The 23,385-nt window shown below is 46.7% G+C and overlaps 1 protein-coding gene across 1 annotated transcript in view; it reads left to right on the top strand.

Annotated features, from left to right (window-relative positions):
• The window catches only part of TPPP (tubulin polymerization promoting protein), a 75,089-nt gene that overhangs the window by 46,178 nt on the left and 5,526 nt on the right, over nt 1-23,385 (top strand). The window contains exon 3 of the mRNA XM_054991667.1: nt 19,092-19,242. Within this exon, the coding sequence (XP_054847642.1) occupies nt 19,092-19,242 (151 nt within the window). The remainder of the gene's footprint in view (nt 1-19,091; nt 19,243-23,385) is intronic.

Below are 23,385 nucleotides of genomic sequence, written 5' to 3'. Positions count from 1 at the left end.
TTTATACGCCCCATGCCCAGGGCGGAAACAAGACTGGAAGAGATCCAGGGCTGAGGTGTCCTTCATGAAATTCTGCAGTTGTTTCTCCATCACCCATTCAATCACCTTACCCAGAAATGGGAGGTTTGAGACTGGGCGGTAACTGACCAGGTTGGCGGGATCCAATGATTCTTTAAAAGAGGTGTCACCACAGCCTCCTTTAACACCCCAGGAAAAACTCCGGAGCCCAAGGACAAGTTGATAGTAGCCTCCAAGGAATCCCGTAGTCCATCGACACAGGCCTTCACCAGCCACGATGGGCACGGGTCCAGGAGGCATGTGGTAGGTCTCACTGCCTGCAGAATCCTGTCAACCTCCTCCCCAGAGAGTGGGCTGAAATGATCAAAAATCAACCCCAAAGACGGTCAAGGGGCCTCTAGTTCATATACATTGGTTCCCACAGAGCATTCTAGAAACCGAGCGGATCCATAAGTCATTTGGTACAACAGCAATCTTCTAATTCATGGAGCAATACTCACTTCAGTCATAAGCTTCCAGTTCATAAGTAAATCAGATCTCTCCCGATTCATCAATAACATTCCCCATTTATAACCAGCCCAGTCCTATTTCCCTATTTACATAAACTAGTTCACAATTAAATATTTACAATATCCAAGTAAGCCAGCCAATTTCAGAAACCTGGTAATTCCAAACCCCTTAATATTTACTGTAAGTTCAGGAGGCAGATTCTCTGGGCTACATTGCTATGTATACTCAACGTTTTCTCTAAACACGAAACCGCCATCGGCACACTTCGTCCTCAACTCTTCAGAATAGCAGGACACCCTCCATCCGATGACCATATTTGAGGAAGTCCACCTCTGCCAGGGAAGACCAACTCTTGGTGTACACAATGTTATCAGTTCTGGTTACATTCAACTCCGACCAATTTGGGATCCCTCGAGTCTCTTCGACTCTTGATGTTCTTCAGGGCTCCGCCCTCAGCACTCTCTCGTGAGTCTCCAGCGTTCTGCAGAGGCCGGCGTTCTCCAAGGGACTCCGAAGGGCTCCAGAGTTATCTCTGGAGGATCTATATGCCGCTTCAGGACAATCCGGCCCACGTAGGCTCTCAGCGTTCTGCCGGGCCACAGTGTGAGCCACTAGCCTCTGGCCCCCAGTGGTGAGCCTCTCCCCGAGTTGGTTCCCTGGATTTTATTCCTCCACAGGGCCGTATCTCCAGGCCTCTCAGCAACCAGCTCCATGTTCGAATGGCTCTCTCCGGCAAACTCCGGTGGCTCTCTCTGGCAGCTCTCCTTCTTTCCTCCTCCCTCCCTTCTTCGCTCATCTTCATCAGCCCCCAAACCTCCAGTGCCAGGGGAAAGCCACAGAACTTTCCATTTCACTCTGGGGAAATGCTTACCTTTCTCCCCCCGCCCCTTCATTTCTAGTTTACCATTCTCACTGAGAATCAAGGCAGATTACAAACTATATATTTTTTTAAAATTGATCAAATATCCTAGTATATCCAATAAGCAGTATAGTAGGACAACGTTTACAGAATTGCACAATATAAACAAACACCTATCGGAAACACAGGGATCGGGAAGGAGCAAGTCCTGTCTGGACTGCCCTCTCTGCTCTAGGGAGAGCTTAAAATGAAGGGATCGTGCCAGACCACCACCATATTTCAAGATGGAGAGAGTTGTCTTTGCTGCTTTGCCACCAGATCGAAAGAAGAAGCTGCAGTGCGTAGGTAGCTTGTTTCCTGTACTTGTTGCTATGTTCATTTCTGCTCTGCAGGCAAACCATCCTTAAGTGGCCAATAACGTGGCACATCTGTTCAGTGAATTTATTGAATGTATGACTGGAGGTGAAAGAAAAGGGTTTGTCGTCTTGTGCAGAACCATGACAGCATGAGCGTTTCCCAGGGTGCCATGCTGAATGTGGCAAACTTTGGTGGGATCCACTGGGCCAGAAAGGAGCAGCGGGTGAACTGGGGGTCCACCACAGCCCACTGGCATAGCTGTGATGTAAAGCGTGTTGGGAAGACAGACAGCCTCCTGCGGTCACAGTTTGGGGGACTTCTTTGAAGTGTTGCACTTCTAGCCTTGCTCCAGATCAAAGGCCCCCGTGTGAATTGGCTTACAGAACTCCAGAGTGCTGTGCCACAATTGGAAAGAAGGCACGGACAAACAAATACACTCAGAGAGAGATAAGCTTTAAAAACAGAAAAGAGGGAGCAGAGTTAGAGGTACTTGACATTTCTGTTTCCTCTGTTCCATTTGCTACTTCTAATTTGTGGAAGGCACTTTTATTGTATGCTGTTGGAATGCTGGTTCAGTCTCCATTGGAAGATGAACAGCAGCAAGCCTGGTGGCCTTGAGATTTGGACAGTTGGGGCTGTTTCTCTCAGAACTGGGCTGGCATTGCCACTTGCCTAAGGCAGTCTGAGCACCATAGTGCTGGGATCTGCAATTTGATGTGACTTTCTCTAGCTTTTTTCTTGTTCATTGTCATTCTTCTCATTCCTCTGTGTGTGTGTGTGTGTGTGTGTGTGTGTGTGTGTGTGTGTGTGTGTGTGTGTTAGAGAGAAATACATAAGCTGATAAACTAGCAGGAAATATTGGAAACAGCTGCTGCTAATGCTTTTTAGTTCTGAGAATTTTCTCCATTTTTTTGTTTACTTTTTGGGATGTTTCCGTGATCTGTTTATACCACAGTTCTCTGTTGCTTGGGGTGACCAGGCATTCCTTGTTGGTTGGAGCACTTTGCTGGGTGATTCTAAATTGGCCATTCTCGGGTCCAGGCAAATATTCCAGATAGGTTTCTTCTAGGACTGTTTGTGTGGCGCATGCCCCCTTTAATTTTTTCTTTTTTAAAAAAGCAACACTTGTCGTACTCTTACATTGAACAGGGAAGAGAGTATTTAGGAGGCTCCTTTTACTTTTCCGTTGCAAGAATGTGATTTATCATCTCTGCTGCTTGGAGGGAGGCAAGGATGTCTTCTGTATTGTGAGCTCCTGCGTTCTCCTCCTTTTGAGTTTGGAGCTGGAATCCTTGATTGACACACAGCTGTGCAGATGTTGCTTCTTGGATGTGTTGCTTGAGGCCGGCGCTTCATCCAGTGTAGAAGGAGTAAATCCTTTCATTGTCATTTGTTGTGGTGGGAGCTGTTGATAGGGTGGCAATCAAGTGAGCCTGTTGCAGCTGGAAACGGCAATACCTTTAAGCAGGGCTTTTTTTCAGCTGGAACGTGGTGGAACGGAGTTCCGGCACCTCTTGAAAATGGTCACATGGCTGGTGGCCCCGCCCCCTGATCTCCAGACAGAGGGGAGTTCAGATTGCCCTCCACGCCGCCAAGCGGCCCGGAGGGCAATCTAAACTCCCCTCTGTCTGGAGATCAGGGGGCGGGGCCACCAGCCATGTGACCATTTTCTCCGAGGGCCACCCACTGAGTTCCACCACCCCTTTTCCCAGAAAAAAAGCCCTGCCTTTAAGTATACATCTAAAACATATTGTGGATATCAGTTCTAACTTCTTAGGCAAGATTCAAGTCCGGTAACACCTTAAAGACCAATAAGATATCCAAGGTGTAAACTTTCAAGAGTCAAGTTGCCTTTGTCAGAAGAAGGGAACTTGACTTGCAAAAGCTTACAGCCTGGAAATCTTTTCGGTCTTTAAGGTGCGACTACTGGCTTCAAATCTTGCTCCTCTACAGCAGACCAATATGGCTACCCACCTGAAACAGCTCGTAGGCAGTAGATGGAGTGGTGGCCACTGTACTGCAAATAAATAATAACAATACTTGGTGGTTTTAAAAGAGGGTTAAACAGAGGCAGGATCCATCAGTGGCTACTAGCCGTGATGTCTAAAGGGAGCCTCCACATCCAGGGGCAGTAAACCTCTGAATCTCAGTGCTAGGATGTGATATCAGGGCATAGAGACCAAGGATCCCTGCTGTTTTTTGGCCCTCCAGGGCAATTGGCTGGCCACTGCATGAGACTAAATGGGCTATGGGTCTGATCCACCCTACTTGGGTTAGAGGGCTTATTTTCAGTGATATACAGGGGTAGTATAGACAGGAGTTTAGTAGTGCACTGTGAAGGTCTCATAGTCCTTCCTCTCCTCCTCCTCTTTCATCCATAGGAATGCGTAGTCCTTCCTTGTGCATATTCCCTTCCCTTTTTGGAACTACCACTAGTTAGTGTTACTTGCATGCCAATCTTGCTGTTAATCCCAGTTAGCCCAGACAGCAACCCAAATGCAATTTCTTGGCCACGGTTCAGATTCTGTCTGAGGCAAACTGTGGTGACTTCGCCCCTTTCCGCACATTCTCTGTAAACCGTTTTGGCTGCAGGCAGCGAGTGGGGCTTTTGTGCCTTTTCAGACACGACCGGCTTGGCTGCTGGTTGCGAATAGATTTTTTAAATCTTTTCACACAAAGCCATTTGTGTCCTGTTTTCAATGCAGAATTGAGCTATTTTTTTAAAAACCCTGTTTTTCCTGTTTTTGAGTATTTAACCTTCCAATTCGCTGCAGAGAACTCTCTGAAGTGTACATAGTGCTTCCAACAATACCACCGTTTTATTTTCCTGTCCAATTCCTGTGTATTCTTTTTTAAAACATATATCGATTAGTGCTATAGCACTGTAACGATAGTTGTAGCAGGTTCTTGGAATCCCTAGCTTACATTTTTAAAAAGTAAGCCCCTAGCTCCTTCCCTTGCGGGAGACAGGCCTTTTTCTTTATGTCACCATATCCCTGCAAGGGAAGGGGCTTTTTTTTTTTTAAAGGGAAGGAAAACTGGGGGTTCAAAGAACATGCTGTACGATGCTGTAGCACTATAGCAATATTTTTATGCCAGTTTTTTTAAGTGGCTGGGGGGAGGGGGCAGATAGCTCCTTCTGGCACCAGAAAATGCAGTGCTGTTTGAAATGATCACAGAGATTCACGTACGGTTCATAGATGTAAATGTTGTTTGAAACCGCTGCCCTCACATTGCTTTACATGAAGTCAGGGTGGCAACGGATAACAGTCGGCTTAAAATGGTGATATGAAAGGGTTCTTTATCAATACTAGCCATTGCTTGTTTAAAGAAGCTTGGGGGGGGGGATTTGTGCATGCAGGGAGGAGGAAGAACACCCGACCTCTGCTCTGGTTCCCTTAGCTGCGAGGAAGCTCATTTCCCGCAAAGGTTGGAGGCTGTTTCGTCATCCTGACTGAAACTACAAGTGACGCCTGACACAGGTTGGACACTTGTCAGCTTCCCTCAAGTTTTGATGGGAAATGTAGGCATCCTGGTCTTGCAGCTGTAATGGAGAGCCAAGCTGTAAAACCAGGGTGCCTATATTTCCCATCAAAACTTGAGGGAAGCTGACAAGTGTCCAACCTGTATAAGGCGTCACTTGTAGCTTGGCTCACAGGCTAAAGACTCCTCAGGGCCAAACTACAAGTGACAAATGACAGAGGTTGGACTCTTGTCAGCTTCCCTCAAGTTCTGATGGGAAATGTAGGCATCCTGGTCTTGCAGCTGTAATGGAGAGCCAAGCTGTAAAACCAGGGTGCCTATATTTCCCATCAAAACTTGAGGGAAGCTGACAAGTGTCCAACCTGTATAAGGCGTCACTTGTAGCTTGGCTCACAGGCTAAAGACTCCTCAGGGCCAAACTACAAGTGACAAATGACAGAGGTTGGACTCTTGTCAGCTTCCCTCAAGTTCTGATGGGAAATGTAGGCATCCTGGTCTTGCAGCTGTAATGGAGAGCCAAGCTGTAAAACCAGGGCACCTACATTTCCCATCAAAACTTGAGGGAAGCCGACTAGTGTCCAACCTGTGTAAGACGTCACTTGTAGTCTGGCTCTTAGGGCAGCCTTAAGTGGCTGGTCAGGGTGACTCTGGCCCCAGCCTGCTTCTGGCCTTGGCTCAGTAGTGTTCAGGATGAGATTGGTTAGCTTGGTAGGTGTTTAATTGCACAGCCACTTGTCCACATTCAAAGCTGGGGGTTGTCCGGCCTGGTTGATTTCTCTCATTGGCGACCACATGGCTATAGCTGTTCTTCCTTCAGGCAGGACATTTCCCCTGATTACAGCTGGCAGTTGGGGAAGTGGTGAGGTTTGACTGCAGAGAACGGTCGGCAGGAGCTGGGAGACTTGCTTTCTGTTTGCTTACATTTCTGTCCAACAGACCCCCAATATGGCTTACTCTGAGCGACGACAATAAATGTAATTTACAGTCCCTTAAATTAAGGCCAATTCATAAACCCATTTTTTGCAAACAACGCCCAAATCAAGTCAGTCACATGGAAAGCACTAAATGAATCGATATATGTTTTTAAAAAGAACGCACTGGAATTGGACAGGAAAATAAAAAGGTGGTATTGTTGGAAGCACTATGTACCCCTGTCCATGCAGCACAGGGAAACAAAGGGAGGCCCCTCTCCGCCCCCTTGGGGAGAGGGGCTGGGGACGCACCCTTGCACAGACAGCACACAGCACAGGGAAGCAATTCAAGGCCACTCTCCACCCCCTTGGGTGTCTCTGCAGGTGCTTGCGCAGGGCCGAGGATGGCAGGTACTTGGGGTCACAGCCCCTCTGCACCACGCCATCGCAGGAGCGGCGCCATGCCACACAGGGGTCATTGGGAATGGCCCGAAAGTGCTTCCAGATGGCGAGATTGAAATGAGGACCAGGAGCTGGGTCACGAGGGTAACTGAGGATTACCGGCCACGGTGTGGAGCTAGGCTGGGAGGACGGAGTGACGGGTGGACTGCGTTCAGGGACAGCCCCAAGGGTTTGGGATGTGGGGTGGTGGTGGAGGTGAAGCCCCACCATTCCTCCTGAGATCCCGCCTCCTCCTCCTCCTCCTCCTCCTCCTCCACAAACAGTTTTCGGAGACCCTCTTTCCCCCCCAATGGTAAGATCACTTCTCCACCACCCCCACAGGCAGATCTTCTTTAGGGGGAGTCTCCAAGTCTTCCCCCTCAGCAGTGCTGGTTGATGGGCAACCAGGAGAACTTTTGCACTTCCCCCACGACCTCCCTTAGTTCCTGCTCTAAGCCTCATAGTGCTGCTAAACAAGAATAACTAGGAAACACAAAAAGAGTGTGAGCTCTCCTAAGTATGTGCCCACTGAGTTTGCCTTTAGAGCCAGGCAGTGGCCCTGAGACCAGGGGTAGAGCCGTACCACCCCACACAGAGAGACCTGACCTTTGCGGGCAGGACAGGTACTCTCTCTCTCTCTCTCTCTCTCTCTCTCTCTCTCTCTCTCTCTCTCTCTCTCTCTCTCTCTCTCTCTCTCTCTCTCTCTCTCTCTCTCTCTATCTATCTATCTATCTATCTATCTATATATATATATAAATTAAAGATAGTAATCAAATAAAACAAAGAACAGTGTGAGCCCTCAGCAGAGGTGCCCACTGAGCCGGGGAAGTGGCCCTGAGACCAGGGGTAGAGCCCTACCACCCCACGCAGAGAGACCTGACCTTTGACCATTCTAGCTGTATCTGAAGAAGTGAGCTGTGGCTCACGAAAGCTCATACCCTACCACTAATTTTGTTTGTCTAGAGGTGCCACTGGACTCTTGCTTTCTTTCCGTTGGCAGCTTGGCGGTGGTTGGGAGTGCTTTAGGCAGTAGAACATGAATTCCCCTCCTGTGTGGCAAGAGACAATGGCAAGTGTAGCTGCAGAAACAAATTGGTGCGATAACTGGAGAGGCTTGGAGGGAGCAGCTGCCCTTGGTCTTTGCTCTTGCTTACCTGCTTTCTTGGTTTGCCCATGCTGGGGGCAGATAGCTGATGTTTATTTCATTTTTTAATTTATGCCCCACTTTTCCCAGTGTTGGCTTATCACAACATTCTCCTGTGCTCTGGTTTATCCTCACAGCTAGGTATGTTTGGCTAAGCGACTGGGACAAGCTCAAGCCCACCAGCAACCTCCATGGCAGAGCAGGGATTCGAACCTGATTGCCCCAGATCCTAGTCCCACTCGTTCCCCACTCTGCCATGCCAGTAGCTGCAGTATCCTTGAGCCGTGTGCCATTGAACTGATCAGCAGAACTTCCCGGGCTGCCTTTTGCATCTCTTCAAGAGTCACTGCTCTGGGTGAGCTGCCCTTCGGTCAGAAGGGCATGCAGAAACTTAGGGGCGTGGTGGTCCTCTCAGAAGTTCTTAAGTTAAATATTGTAAAGTAAACCTCTTTGAGGACATAAGGATGAAGGATGCCCCTGATTTCAGTGGATATAATGTGCAGGTTTGGCTACCTGAAGTTCAGAGGAAACCAAGCCTGGCTTTAACGAAGAGTGTGTTGGTGATTTTTGCATGACATGTACTGTTGGAACTCCTATCCCAGAATAAGTTGGAAGAAAGACAGGGAAATAAAAGTAGATCGGCCAGATGCCTGATAGGTTCTCTGTTGCTCAGATGCATCAACTTCGGGTTCAAAGCTAGCGGTGCTACGTTGATGCAGACATTCCTGACGAAGCAGAATAATTGCATAGGAGTAGCTGTGAACGGCCTTCCTGGCCTGTTCTCAGAAGCTGCAGCTTTCTCTTGATTCAAGCCAGCCCCGAATCCCTGGCACTGAACACGCAGCCTGTGTTTACAGAGGGCATCCGCGCCTGCCCTTGGCCTGCTTGTGCTAGGGATGGGTCTGCGAGAGGCAGTTTTGATGAATGAACAGAAGTTAATTCCTTTCCAGGCGGTGAACTGTAATTGGCCCTGCGAAGTTACGAGAGCTTTTCCCCCCCTCTGCTAAGTGCAGTTGCTGTAGGTAGATTGTATTTTGTCCATTGAAAACAGACGTGTTGCGACACTCACCAGACATTTTGAAATATCAAGTCTGGATTATAAATTAATACTGCTTGCTTTGCCTTTAAAAATTCTTTCTGCTTCGATTATATATTCTTGACAAGTTTTCGCTTTTAGGAAGCTTTTTCAAGGAAGAATTTTTAAAAGCTGTCAAAACATGCAGTTTTTGCTAGGATTTTTTTTTTTTTTTGTATCCGGGATACTACATGGCCCTAATAAAAGAGCCCTGTGGCGCCGAGTGGTAAGCTGCAGTACTACAGCTCAAGCTCTGCTCACACGACCTGAGTTCGATCCTGGTGGAATCCGGGTTCAGGTAGCCGGCTCAAGGGTAACTCAGCCTCCCATCCTTCCGAGGTCGATAAAATAAGTACCCAGTTGCCTGGGGGCAAAGTGTAGATAACTGGGGAAGGCAATGGCAAACCACCCCGTAAAAAGTCTTCTAAGAAAATGTCATGATGCAACGTCCCCCCATGGGTCAGTAATGACTTGGGGGTTGCACCTTTACCTTTACCTACATGGCCCTAATACTGAACTTTTCTGTTATACCCCAACATTATGCAATGCCATTCTTACTACCATTGAAATGTGCAGGAAACAGCTTTGAGTATGAATAGAAAGCTATGAGAATAGCTTCGATGCCTGAATGAACAGTGTGGGTTTATAACATGGACACGATTTCATCATAACTTCTTTTTCAGAAAGATCAGTGAAAACTATGGCAAGTAATGAAATAAAATTTATCACATTATAAGGGTGACTGACTAGAAAATCGGTGTGTCCTGTGTGTACATTATTATACTTTATGCTATACTAAATATTGCTATACTGCTATTCAGGGTGCATTTGGAGGGGGAATGCACCAGAACGCTATTCCAGCAGTTCCCCCAACAGTCAGGTGGCCCCACCCACCTGACTTTTGGCCATTTTGGGCCTTTTCAGCATCAATTGGGGCCGATATGGCCCGGATCAGGACCAAAACAGCCCGAATCGACCTAGACCTGGCCATTTCATCCTAGATCGGGGCCATTTCATCCTGGATCGGGTCCCGATTGGGTCAGTGCCGGGTGGGGGAACATTCCACTGCTTGGCACTGACCCGATCCTGGCTGTTTTGGCTGCGATCCAGACCGAAACAGGCCCCAAATGGCCATTTTCGGCCATTTTGAGCCCGTTTCGGCCTGGATCAGGGCTGAAACAGCCAGGACCAGGTCGGTGCTGGGCAAGGGAGGGTCCCCCCACCCGGCACCGACCCGATGCCGGCTGTTTCAGCCCCTGTCCAGGCCCAAAATGTCAACTTTTGGCCATTTGGGGCCATTTTTTGCCAAGATATGGGCAGAAATGGCCAGGATGGGGTCGTTGCTGTGTGGTGGAAGCTTCCCCTGCCCAACACCAACCTTATCCTGGCCATTTTGGCCCTGATCTGGGCCCATTTCTGCAGGGATTGGGGCAGTGCTGGGCAGGGGAACCCTCCCCTCCCTGGCACTGACCAGGTCCAGGCTGTTTTGGCCCTGATCAAGACCCAAACAGACCCCAAATGGCCGTTTTTGGCCTTTGGGGCCTGTTTCAGCCAGGGTCAGTGCCAAAACCACCAGGATTGGGTCACTGTCTGGCAGGGAACCCCTCCCCTGCCCAGCACCAATCCAATCTCGGCTCTTTGGGGCCTGATCCAGGCCAAAATGTGCCCAAAATTGCCATTTTGAGCCATTTTCGGCCCGTTTCAGCCTGGATTGGGGCCAAAATGGGGGAACACTCCCCTGTCTGGCAGCAGCTGAATCCTGGCCATTTTGGCCCGATCAAGGGGTGTGGCATATGCTAATTATTTATGCTGAGTTTCTGCAGCTCTTTTTCTATGAAATGACCCCTGCTGCTATTTATGTCTTAAGTGTTATAATGGAGTTTAGTTTTTAAATGTTCATCCTCATGCTTTACCAGTCAATTAAACAACTGAGACTAAAGAGCACCTCTTCCATCCTACCCCTCTTCTGTTCACCTCTGTCCACATTCTCTGTAGGCTATGAGAAGGAACTAGCCAATAGCCCAAAACATCTGGTCTGCATGTAATGCCAAGGCCTTTGAGAAGCACATCTAGAGAGAGAAAAAAATCAGCAGATGCAGTTAAACTGGCAGAAACTTAGGCCAGTTCTCAGTCTCTGTGTGAATATATAGCACTATGGGATCAAAACCTCTAATTTTAGTTGTCACCATCTTTTAGATGCCTAAAACAAATAGAGGGTGTTGAGAGAGTGTCAGTTTGTGATACCTTTTCAGGGATTTTAAGCAAGTATCGTGCTCGCAAAAATAAAAGAGGGGACCCACCCCCAGCCCTTGCCAATTGGCCCATTGTTTACAGTTTGGTGGGATAAATGGCCAGAGAGGCAGCTTGGATGTTGTTCATGGAGCAGACCATGTGGGTCAGAAGTGCCACAACATCTTGAATGTTAAGGGTGAGAAATTGTTTGATCTCTGGATGCTTCTTACATGTAAGGCAAGTTCATTGCTTCTTCCTTTGGACTCCTTGTTAATAAAAGGGTCGCACCAAGATGAAAATGGGCTCCTTGACTGATATTCCTTTAATGAAAAAAATTGCACTGTGCTGCTTTGGTAGTCTGTTTCACTGTTTTTATATATTCCATTTTGCAGTAATTTTCCTGTTGATTTCATTTTCTGGTCAGTGAGTTTTGATACGCATTTCCACTCCCCGATGCTGTCACTTAGTTTATACCATCATAGCTTGTTGCATACTTTCCTGCTTACCTCTGCTATGAGGGGATATGAGCGTAAGTCCCCTCTTTTGGAGGGGACATATGCCCATATCCAGGGCTTTTTTTCTGGGAAAAGAGGTGGTGAAACTCTGGGTTGCCAGCACAGGGGGCAACTCCTGGTGGGAGGTGATGCCCCTGGTACCACGTGCGCATGCGCAAAGTGCGCGCACGCTTCCGGGACTGTGCAATGATGTCACTTTGGGTCTGCTGGAACAAGGGGGAGTTTTTAAAAGTTTAAATTGCCCTCAGCAAAAATGGTCACATGGCCGGTGGCCCTGCCCCCTGATCTCCAGACAGAGGGGAGTTGAGATTGCCCTCTGCGCCATGGTGCAGAGAGCATTCTAAACTCCCTTCTGTCTGGAGATCGGGGGCGGGGCCACCGGCCATGTGACCATTTTCAAGAGGTGCCGGAAGTCCATTCCACCGCGTTCCAGCTGAAAAAAAGCCCTGCTCATATCCCATGTGTAAATCGTCCTTGCCCACGTCAATCCAGACTTCACCCTTCAAACTTCCATCAGTCTTGTAGAGGGAGGAGCGTACAACAGGAGCTCCAAGTATTCAGCCTTTATGTTACTGTAATTAACTGAAACACTCATTGTCTCCCCCCTCCAAATTGCTGTCACTACACAGCATATAATCTTATATAAAATCTTGAAATTCGAAAATTAAGAGAACTTTCTGCACTTATTTTAGTTAAATAAACCTGTAGAAAAGGTATCACTTCATAGTTTAAACTCATCCCTCACTTATTCTTTAGTGGGTAATGTTTCAATTGTAGTTTCTTTAGTTGTCTTCAAAGAATGGATTCATACGTTCAGAAGAATCTTGGTACTGTCGAGCCGGGTTCCCCAATGTGGTGTCTGTGGACACCTTTCCTGGTGGCCGCCAAGTGTTGTTAGAAAGCGGGCAGGGTCAGATGACATTTTTGCCTAGCAGGCTGTTGGAAATCTGATTGGCTGTGTTTTAAAAGGTTTCTTCGGCCGCATCTGCCACCAAGTACAAGAAACTTCATTGTATGACTGGAGATAAGTTATGGGTATGCAAGAAAATGTTTTGAAACACTACGTTCATTTTAAAAGGCATCCAGTTAAGCAGAGCTTCTGTCAGAAATGTTGAAGACTTACTATTATGCATAACCTCACTCCTGAGATGTTGTGGTTGGCTCCGCCTCTTGTGTCAGCCATTTTGTGATTGCACCCAAAATCAAGTGTTAGAATTGCAAAGGGGGCCATATGCTCAAAAAGGTTGGGGACCCCTGCTGCAGAGAGGACAGAGATTTCCAAAGGGGGGTGAGAAGTCATACCTTTGAATGTTGTTTTTATCTTTTGTGTTATGATGTGAGCTAGTTTCAGTTATAGTTGGTCTCCACAGGTCTGCAGTCTTATTGGTTAGTAGCATTAGCAGCAGCCAATCGGTCCTGCTGAATAAGGACCAATCACTGCCTTGTAAATATGTTGTGTTGTATTCAGTGTATGCAAATGAAGGAGCCTAGTTGCATGTGTTCTTATTGGGTGTTGCTGAAAAGGGGCGTGTTATTTATGTGTATATATTTGGCTCCATTGAGGGCATGTACGTGTGTTATCTTGCCTGCAATAAAGACTTTCTCATTAGCTGGAATCACTGAATAGCTGAGATCAATATGAGCCGAATTCACAGAATGTAATATTTTGTATTTATTTTAAATTGTTTTTTAATTGTTTTAATGATGTATTTATGTGTTGGTTTTAATGGCAGTTAAGATGAGATTATATTTTGTCAGTTTTAAATTCAACGGCCTGGTGGCTCTGTGATGGCAGAAGGCAGAGTAATTTTGTTGATATTACTATTATTATTAATAAGAACAGTAATGTGATCGAGCAGAGGGCAAGTGGAGCGCAAGTGAACAGGGAGGAACACGCGTGAGTCTGTTCACTTGCCATTCAGGTGTCATTTGTCACTTGTAGCTTGGCCCACAGATAACCAGTCTCCTTAATCTAGGTCTTATACACCAAGTCAAGTGTAGTGAGCCATAGTTAGCAATTTCCTTGTTCACAACTTGTGTTCTCCAACTAAGGGCAAAACCGCATGTTACCGTTACTTCTGTTGATCGTGTCATCCCAGGTTCATTTATTTTACAGAAAGCAGCTGACGGGGCTGCAATTTAGAGAGGGAGTACAGAAGTCCTGCTTTGGGGCAAGAAAAAGTTGTAAGTGGAAGGATTGCATTTTGTGATTGCACCCAAAATCAAGTGTTAGAATTGCAAAGGGGGCCATATGCTCAAAAAGGTTGGGGACCTGAGCAACCTGCTAAACCTCCTGGGAAATCATAGTGTTCAACCCGGGTGAAAGAAAATACATTGGAGGCACATTTCAGGTCAGCGTGAGTATTTAGAGAAGATCAAATGTTGCCCGCAATCTGTCAGGATTTCTGTTTGAAACTGGTTAATTAGGTCAGGCAGTCCCTGCTTCAGCTGGCGTATGTTGGCATTTCAGTGCTTTGCCATTTATTGACAAATGAGTGTGTGCCTCCTCAAGCAAGTCCTGCTGTGTTGAAATTCCCAGAATGAAAGAAGTGGGGCATGGCCTGCCTTGACTGTCCTTGGCTTGCCTTCAGGTTCCATTTCCTATACAAGCATGGAATGGGCTTCAGCACCACAGGATGGAGAGGGAATCAGCAGGTGTGGCCAGAAGCAATTTACAGACATGTAGGAAGATGTGAGGAACATGCCCCGTTCACTTTACTTCCTAAGGCTGATGACAGAAGCATCATGTGTATAACCATAGAGCTGTTTAGTAGGTTCAGGGCCAGCAAACTTTCCACTCCTGAGTCAAATTTTTGGGGTGGGGTACTCAGTTTTGCAAGTTTACAGCAAAAGCCAGATGTGAGCAATATGAATTGGCTAGTGCCAGTCAAGTCACGACAACACCGACATATTTAACGTATTTGTGGCATGTAATTTTTTTTTAAAAGCAAGTTGTCCACCTGAAACCTGATGAGAGTTGAGGGCAAGTCTGACAGTGGAATAGCGATTTGATCTGTTCATAAGTATAGTCAGTGTGCCAGGAAGCCTCAAGGTGCTCTGAGTGGGTGAAAAATCCACTCTGACTGAGTTTTCTGACTTTGTCCTATGGAAGGCAGATAAAAATCACAAGCCAGAGTGAAGAAAAGGAAGTGGTGAGCTTGGCCCACGAATGAGCATGCACTTACTTGCTGGTAAGTGTATAAGCCCATGTGTATCTCTCTCTTGGTTGAAGACAGTGGGGCTGGCTTTGGTTTCTCTTCTGCACTGCCAGTTCTCCACATCTGGCATTTAGCCCAAATTCCTCTGTTCCAAGAGAATCTGCTTCAAAATGTCCAGATTCTCTGTGGGGTTGTTACAGTTTGGATCAGAATTCCTGCCAAGGAAACAGAGGCAGGGAGCTGGGGACAATACAACTGGACAGTTGGTTTCTTGGCTCTCTGGAATCAGTGGCTGTAGCTTTTTGTTATGCCCTTCTCCAATTGGCTGGTGCTGTATTGTGTGATATGGTGACATCATAATCAACAATGAAGGGGGCCAGTGCTTTGAGCAGCTAAGCCACACAGCTGTTCAGTCCAGCCACTTGGACTCTGTAGTTCCAGGTTGTGGTTTTCCAGTGCTGCTGAAGGCAGAGATGGGTGCAGGTGAGTGGAGAGAAGCAGATAGATGATTGTGCTACAGAGGACAACTGCAGCAGGAAAAAGAAGGGAGGGTGGGCCACGCTTTACCCTCTGCCCTGGGCTTCATGACTGCTGTTTCCCAAGTCAAGGGAGCAAGATTATGCTGCTGGTTATAAGTAGATCAGGACTAGACTGCTGTGGTGGGAAGGGGAGAAGCCCTGTTTTATTTAAAAATAAATGGCCAGGATCAAAGAATAGACCATTTACTTCTGTACATGCAAATTTTATTGTATATGGAATAATGTTTTAATGTTTGCTTATAATATTTTTATTGTTTTTAAACTGTATGTTACAAATTGTATGCTGTTACACCGCCCTGAGCCTGTCTGATGGGGGGGGGCAGTCTAGAAATGCAATAAATAAATAAAAATATAATAAATCATCAAACATGGAAGGGGCTTTTGAAATCCCAGTAGCTCACTCCTGCGAGGGACTGGATCACCCTCAACACTAGGGATGTTTCTTGGACTGTGCAGTTTAAGTACAGTGTCATTTTCTAGAAAAAACGGGTACCTTTAAGAGCTTTCAGTTGTTCCTTTATTGTGGCCTTCTCTGCTAAATCACTAGGACTATCCAGAGCAAATCTATCCAGTTGAGGATGAGAGACAGCCATTGACCGAAAGCAGCTTTGGTCGATGCGGCTTGCAAGTTCCTTATATGGCTTTATGTCTTACTATGGACAGTGCCTGTTTTCTGGTACCTGTCTCTGGCTATAGATCTAGAGGAGTTAGCCGTGTTAGTCTGTAGTCGAAAAATAGAAAGTTGGCAAGCCCCACACAGTGCCATGCAAGGTGACGGGCCGCTGCGGGTCTGTCCTGGTGCGCCTCATCCCTGCACCACGTGGCACTGGAATAGTGTCTGCCCCAGTTCCCAAGAACTGGGAAGTGATGTCACCCCACAGCGCGTGTGCGCACCCCCCCCCCAGTGTGCCCACACTCCGCGGGGGCTTGCGTTGGGGGCTGCTGTGGAGCACAGGAACGCTCCTGCACGCCACAGTGGCCCAAAACGCGCCTGGGGATCAGGCCCATTTTGGCCCGGAGTGGGCCCGTTTTGGGGTGCTGTGGTGTGCAGGAGCGCTCCTGCATGCCGCAGCGTCCCAAAACGGGCCTGATCCACGCCAAAACAGGCCCGATCCGTGGCACCCCTAGAGTGAGGTTATGCATAAATTTAATAGTAACTCTTCAGCATTTCAGGCAGAAGCTCTGGTTAATAGATTCCTTTTAACCTAAACAGCCAATCAGAAGCCCTGCAGGGCAAAAGCCCCATCTGGCTCAGCCCACTTTCTAAAAACACTTGGGTGCTATGAAAGGTATCAGCAGGCGTCGTGCTGCCCACGGGTGCCATGTCGGTGACTCCTGCTCTAACCATCATACTGTGTTGTCTTTAACCCGACTCCTAACTGCAGATTGCCTTTAAAAACCAGGAAAGGTTCTCATTAGGAAATGATGGTGTTGGTCAGCCCTGTCTTTTTCTTTTGTGACTTTCAAGACCTTTTTGCTGGCTTGCTTTCGTTTGTGATGATGATGCAACAAAGATCCATAAGCCCACACTGACCTTCATGGGAACCAGTAGAATAGGGGGGGAAATTATTTAAAACTTTTTTGTGCCACTTTTCCATCAGTTCCCAACAACAGTGAACTCAAGATATATGCACGTGTGGAAAATGTGGCTAATTTGTTTCATTGGTTTCAATGGGACTTCATAAATTATTAGTTTTAATTTGATCAGAGTTAATATTTCTTGTTGTAATGTGCTGGAAATCCCCTGAAATATAGCGCCTCCTAGAATTCTTTATGAACAATTGAAGAATAGATTGAAACTTTGCAAAGGAGAGTTGTAGAATTGAAGTTTGAATGTTATTTATTTATTTTTTTTAGGAACACCATAGTTGTGATCCCACAAAAGTTAATTATGACTAAGTCCCATGGAAGTGGGGGGAAACGATGGAACAGATTAATTATGCCTGACTTTACTCTCCTTTTTTATTGTTGTTTGGTTTAGTTGTGGGAGTCAAGACTGATTTTTAGCTGGAACAGTGCCCTGTTCTTTATATAGTTTTTACTGCATATGTTTGGTATATAAATCAATCCTTACTGAGAAAATCAGTCTTATACTTGTACCCATTTACTAAACAAAAGCTGCACTGAGACGCGGTAGAGAAAATTAAATACATGACTTGTTCATAGTTTTGTATTTCACATAAAATTATGGAACTAATTCATAATAATTCAGCCTCCTATTTAAATCAATGTCAGTTGGAGGGCCTGAGGATTTGGTGATGGGGTGTGTGTGTGTCTTGTCTTTTTATTTTATTCAGCTTATACCTCACCCTTCCCACAAGCGGGCTCATGGCAGCTTAGAAAAAAGGTATACAATAAAAGCATCATAACAACATGTACCAAGTAACATGAAAAAATCCAGGGGCCAAGCAAATCAGGTCACTGCAAGATCACTATAAACCATGGGCACCACCATGAAATAAATCCAGGGCGGTTGCAAAAAGAGGGGCATGGCGGTCAGAAAAGGGGGACAAAATGCTGGCACTTAGTCAAAGGCCCAGTGGAACATCTCCATCTTGCAGGCCCTGTGGAACTGAAAGAGGTCCCGCAGGGCCTGGATCTCCATTGAGAGAGCGTTCCACCAGGCCAGGGCTAGGGCAGAAAAGGCCCTGGCCCTCGTCAAAACCAGCCGAATGTCTCTCGGGATGGGGACCACCAGAAACTGCTTATCTGCAGAGCACAAGGGCCTGTGGGGGACATAACGGGGGAGGCGGTCCCGTAGGTATGCAGGTTCCAGTCCATGGAGGGCTTTAAACACTAGAACCAATACCTTGAACTGGATCCAGAACTCAACCGGGAGCCAGGGCAGCTGGCATAACACAGGGGTAAATGTGCACCCTAAACAGCATCCCATTAAGGCCATGTGCCGCTGCATTCTGGGCCAGTTGTAACTTCCGGGTCAAGCCCAAAGGCAGCCCAGCATAGTGCAAGTTGCAGTAGTCCACTCTAGGGGAAAGCATGAAAGGGTGGAGTGGTCCAGCAGCGGAAGTAAACTATCCCTTCCGTCTACACTCACTGCGAGAATCCCCCCCTCCTCCCCATTTTTGAACAGAAAAGGTTGAACTTGGCTGCAGGGGCCAATTCTTTCTCCCCCCCCCCCTTTCTATCACTGGGGGTTTCAGCTTTTCCTAATATTCTGGTCTTAGTAGAGGGCTTCATGCAGGTGCAATAGTGAATCACCAGGCACCCCTCTTCCCCTACTTCAATATTTTTCTGCATGCTTGGGGTGTCCCTTGAGGTTGCAGGAAGTTCTCAGGAAACGCTGGTGCCTGTCTAGGAGATCTAAAAGATTTCACCAAATGATAGTTCTCAGGATTCTTTGGGGAGGGGAAGCCATGACAGTCAAATGGGTGTGAATCAGACACAGATTTGTAATATGGATGCCCCCTGAGAGTTGCATTGAGGGAAATTACAACGAAGCCAAAGGCTTTCATAAACTGCCTGCTGAATTCCTTTTGTGTACGACCAGGGCTTTTTTTCTGGGAAAAGAGGTGGTGGAACTCAAGTCCGCACAATGATGTCACTTTGGGTCAGCTGGAACAAGGGGGGAGTTTTTTAAAGTTTAAATCACCCTTGGCGAAAATGGTCACATGGCCGGTGACCCCGCCCCCTGGCAATCTAAACTCCCCTGTCTGGAGATCGGGGCGGGGCCACCGGCCATGTGATCATTTTCAAGTGGTGCCGGAACTCCGTTCCACCGCTTTCCCGTTGAACAAAAGCCCTGTGTACGACTAATTTTCAGGCTCTTCTTCATTCTTGCACACAAGACCTTTCTTTGATCTCTTCCATTTTGTTGTGTTTGTGCTCCAGGGGCAAATCCAGGACAATTACTTTTGACCTGTTTAAAGAAGCACTTCAGGAACTCTCCAAGAAACGGTTTAAAGATAAGAGCAACGAGGAAGCACTGCAAGAAATGCACAAGCTAATTGAAGGGAAAGCACCGATCATAGCTGGAGTCACGGTATGGTCACCTGGCTTGCGGTAAACCTTGCTGTCCTTCCCCAAGTTTCTCTTAGCATTCCAGTCTTCCAGTTCCCTTCTCCCAGTCTTCAGATTTCAGTCCACCTGGGCACATCTGTATCTGGTCTCCTTTGCTAAGCAAAGATACTTAAAAAGAGGGTTCCCAATGGCAAACATTCCAAATTCTCAAAGAGAGCAAAAAGCACTTGACATGTCCTCTTCTTCTACATCTCTTTCTGGTGCACAAGAATTCCTCCTCTTTTGTTGTTTTTTTAAAATCACCCTTCTAACACTGAATCAAAGTTTTGCAGAATTAACCAAGATAGGCTTTGCATGTACAGTCAACTCAAAGAGTTTATGATTATGCAGCTAAATGGAAAGTGAGGGCTTTGAAAACAGAGTCTCTTTGCAAGTGGTGATAAAATGGCTTCCTTTTACATATCTGGGGCTGTGAAAGTAGGGAAGCTTATTCACTCTCTTAAACTCTTTGTACCTTTTCATCCACTGTGGCAATTCACTTGTATTGCCCTTTTACAGCACAAAAAAGTATTTTGCTGCTAGCTGAAGCTGTGGCCTGACCTTGCTGAGTGTTAGCAGGCTGAAATGCTTCTTCTGGGTGCAACAGATGCTGCTGTCCTGGCAGAATGGGCCATGGGTTTATGCCTATCAGGGCCTCCCTGCAAAAATCTCTGTAGTGGTGTAGGGAGTCAGAGTTTCACTGCCAGGATCTAAGATTCAAAACCTGTGGCTTCTGGCAGCTGTGTAAGTGAAAGGGAGCAGTAATCAGTTTCCCAAGGTCACTCAGTGAAGCTGGGACCAAGCTGGGTTCAACTTCATGCTCCTTGGCTTGCTATCATGAGATGCAGTCCACCATCTTTTCTGAAAGATGCCCCGGTTTTATGTGGCTAGAAGACAATGGAACATCCTTTAGTGTCTGAGAGCTGTCTCAGTTTGGTGTCGTCATCAAGAGTGGCAGGACTCTAATCTGGAGAACCAGGCTTGATTCCCCTCAACTCCACTTGAAGCCAGTTGGGCGACCTTGAGTCAGTCACAGCTCTCTTGGAGCTCTCTCAGCCCCACCCACCTCACAGGGCGATTGTTGTGGGGATAACATATTTTGTAAACCGCTCTGAGTAGGCATTAAAATGTCCTGAAGGGTGGTATATAGATCAAATTTTGTTGTTGTTGTTACCTGGCATAGATTCCCCTTATCTTAAGTATGTTCTCTCTACGGCTGTTAGAATCTGTGACTTTCAGATGTGATGGGCCAGCAGAGCTGCCCTTGCAGTGTGTGGGATGATGCATCTGCTGTGTGAGGCTGTATGAAGACAACCCTACACCGTGCTGTGTTTTCTGTGGTCCTCCCCTCAAGATACTCTGCATGGCCACTCCGTTTAACACACAGGCATTTTAGCCATGCCACTCACTTGGGAATGATGTGATATCCCCACAGTTACCGGAGCGGAGAAATGTATCAGATGTCAAGGAAGTCAGTCTGTGACTTTTGAAGGCTGATCCTCCAGTGGGTTGGTGGTCTTTGCCATTTCTTTTGTGTTTGGGCTGATATGCTAGAAGCCTGGAGAGCAACGGTGATCTGTTCTAGAAAAGCTGGAAAGAGAACTCTTGCAGCCATACTATAAACTTCATGGCACGATAATGAGCGGTGGATAACAAAGGAATGGAAATTCTTGGACCACTTGGATCAGGGCTTTTTTTCTGGGAAAAGAGGTGGTGGAACTCAGTGGGTTGCCCTCAGTGAAAATGGTCACATGGCTGGTGGCCCCACCCCCTGATCTCCAGACAGAGGGGAGTTTAGATGGCCCTCCGTGACGCTGAGCTGCACGGAGGGCAATCTCAACTCCTCTCTGTCTGGAGATCAGGGGGTGGGGCCACCAGCCATGTGACCATTTTCACTGAGGGCAATCTCAACTCCCCTCTGTCTGGAGATCAGGGGGCGGGGCCACCGGCCATGTGACTATTTTCTAGAGTTTCCGGAACTCCGTTCCACCGTGTTCTCGCTGAAAAAAAGCCCTGACTTGGATCATTATCTTAAGAACATAAGAACATAAGCATAAGAACATAAGCAAAGCCATGTTGGATCAGGCCAGTGGCCCATCCAGTCCAACATTCTGTCACACACAGTGGCTAGAAATCCAGTGCCATCTAAAGGACTGTCAGTGAGGCCAGGACACCAGAAGCCCTCCCACTGCCTTCCTTCCAGCACCAAGACAACAGAGCACCACCTCCCCACAAAGAGAATACCATCTATCTCCTGTGGCTAATAGCCACTGATGGACCTCTGCTCCATATATTTGTCCAGTCCCCTCTTGAAGCTGGCAATGCTTGTAGCTGCCACCACCTCCTGTGGCAACGAATTCCATGTGTTTATCACCCTTTGTGTAAAGTAGTATTTTCTTCTATCTGTTCTAACCCGACTGCTCAATAATTTCATAGAGTGCCCACGAGTTCTTGTATTGTGAGAAAGGGAGAAAAACACATCTTTCTCGACCTTCTCTAACCCGTGCATTATCTTGTAAACCTCTATCATGTCTCCCCTCAGTCGTCTTTTCTCCAGGCTAAAGAGCCCCAAGCGCCTCAATCTTTCCTCATAGGGAAAGTGTTCCAACCCTTTAATCATTTTAGTTGCCCTTCTCTGTACTTTTTCCAGTGCTATGATATCTTTTTTAAGGTGTGGCGACCAGAACTGTACACAGTACTCCAAATGAGGCCTCACCATCGATTTATACAGAGGCATTATGATACCGGCTGATTTGTTTTCAATCCCTTTCCTAATAACCCCTAGCATAGCATTAGCTTTTTTTATGGCAGTCGCACACTGTGCTGACGTTTTTAGTGAGTTATCTATCATGACTCCAAGATCTCTCTCTTGGTCAGTCTCCGCCAGTTCAGACCCCATCAACTTGTATTTATATTTTGGATTTTTGGTTCCAATGTGCATTACTTTGCACTTATGAGGTCTCTTGAGCACATCCAAGGAGCCATGGATTTGCTCATCTCTACTTCTTTTCTTTTGAAGTTTTGCCTCTGGTGGCAGAGCGTTCTATCATCTTGTTCTCTAGGATGTTTAGTACTCAAAGGTGGCCAGAAAGGCTTGCAGTCACTGGCTCTGAAGAAGGGCAAAGTGGTGTTCCTTCGTGCCTTCAGGTAGACTTGGGATTGCCTAGTGATTGCTCAGCCAGGAACAACTTGGAAGGAAACCCCCATTGGCATCCAAGGAGGCTCCTTTTATCGTAGTAAACATCTCTTGCTGCTCCCTTGATACTGACAAAACCCATAATGCCTCCATCCAAGTTGTACTGGCACTGTACATATCCTGGCCACGGAACATCGCGCCGAGCTCCCGGAACAACAGCGTCTTCCTGGCGCGGGAGCTTGGTGCAATGTTCCATGGCCAGTAAGCAGTGTGAAAACGGCCTTGGAGAGCTAAGCTACTCATCCATTTCTGGAGAATATCTTATCTTACATGGTGGATGCTGGACTAATTACATTTCAGAATTCTAGATGTGAATTTTATAACTGTCCATCCTTCATCAGGTTTCGATGTTGAAGTGTCAAAGGCTGTTCTGAAAATTCTGCTGTTTAGAAGAAGGAGCAGGGTGGTTTGAGCAAGGACGGAGCAAATGCTTTACAGAAATAATCTTCGAAGGCTTAATTACACATACCTCAAAAGACAATATGGGAGGACAAACTGAGAAAGAAAACTAGAGCCATTATTTGAGCCCCCCAGGGTACTTACACTTTAGAGAACAGAAGGCAAACACACTTAGAGAGCAATCCTAAGCAGGTCTACTCAGAAGTAAGCCCCATGTTCTTCATTTGGGCTTACTCCTGGGAAACTGTCTTTAGGATTGCAGCCTATGTCAATAGATCACTGAATTTGGGAAATATGCTACGATAATATCAATTCAGACTAAATTCAGTGTTATGAAATGAATGACTGCAGAGTTCAGAGTTGCGAAGGCTCTTGAGCACAATGGAGTTGACTAAAAATAATATATAAAGGACCTTAGTGTAGTCCTCAAGACAACAATAGTTTTTTTTGTGAAAGCTAGAAATTGGTTTGAAGTTTCTGCCAGATGCTAAAAGGGCAAGGTAGTTTAAAATCTTAAAGCCAATTAAAACG

This window comes from Eublepharis macularius, chromosome 11 (assembly GCF_028583425.1).
Source record: "Eublepharis macularius isolate TG4126 chromosome 11, MPM_Emac_v1.0, whole genome shotgun sequence".
NCBI classification, from domain to species: Eukaryota; Metazoa; Chordata; class Lepidosauria; order Squamata; family Eublepharidae; genus Eublepharis; species Eublepharis macularius.
The sequence above is the reverse complement of the archived record's forward strand: the minus strand, read 5'-3'. Positions and strand labels throughout refer to the sequence as shown.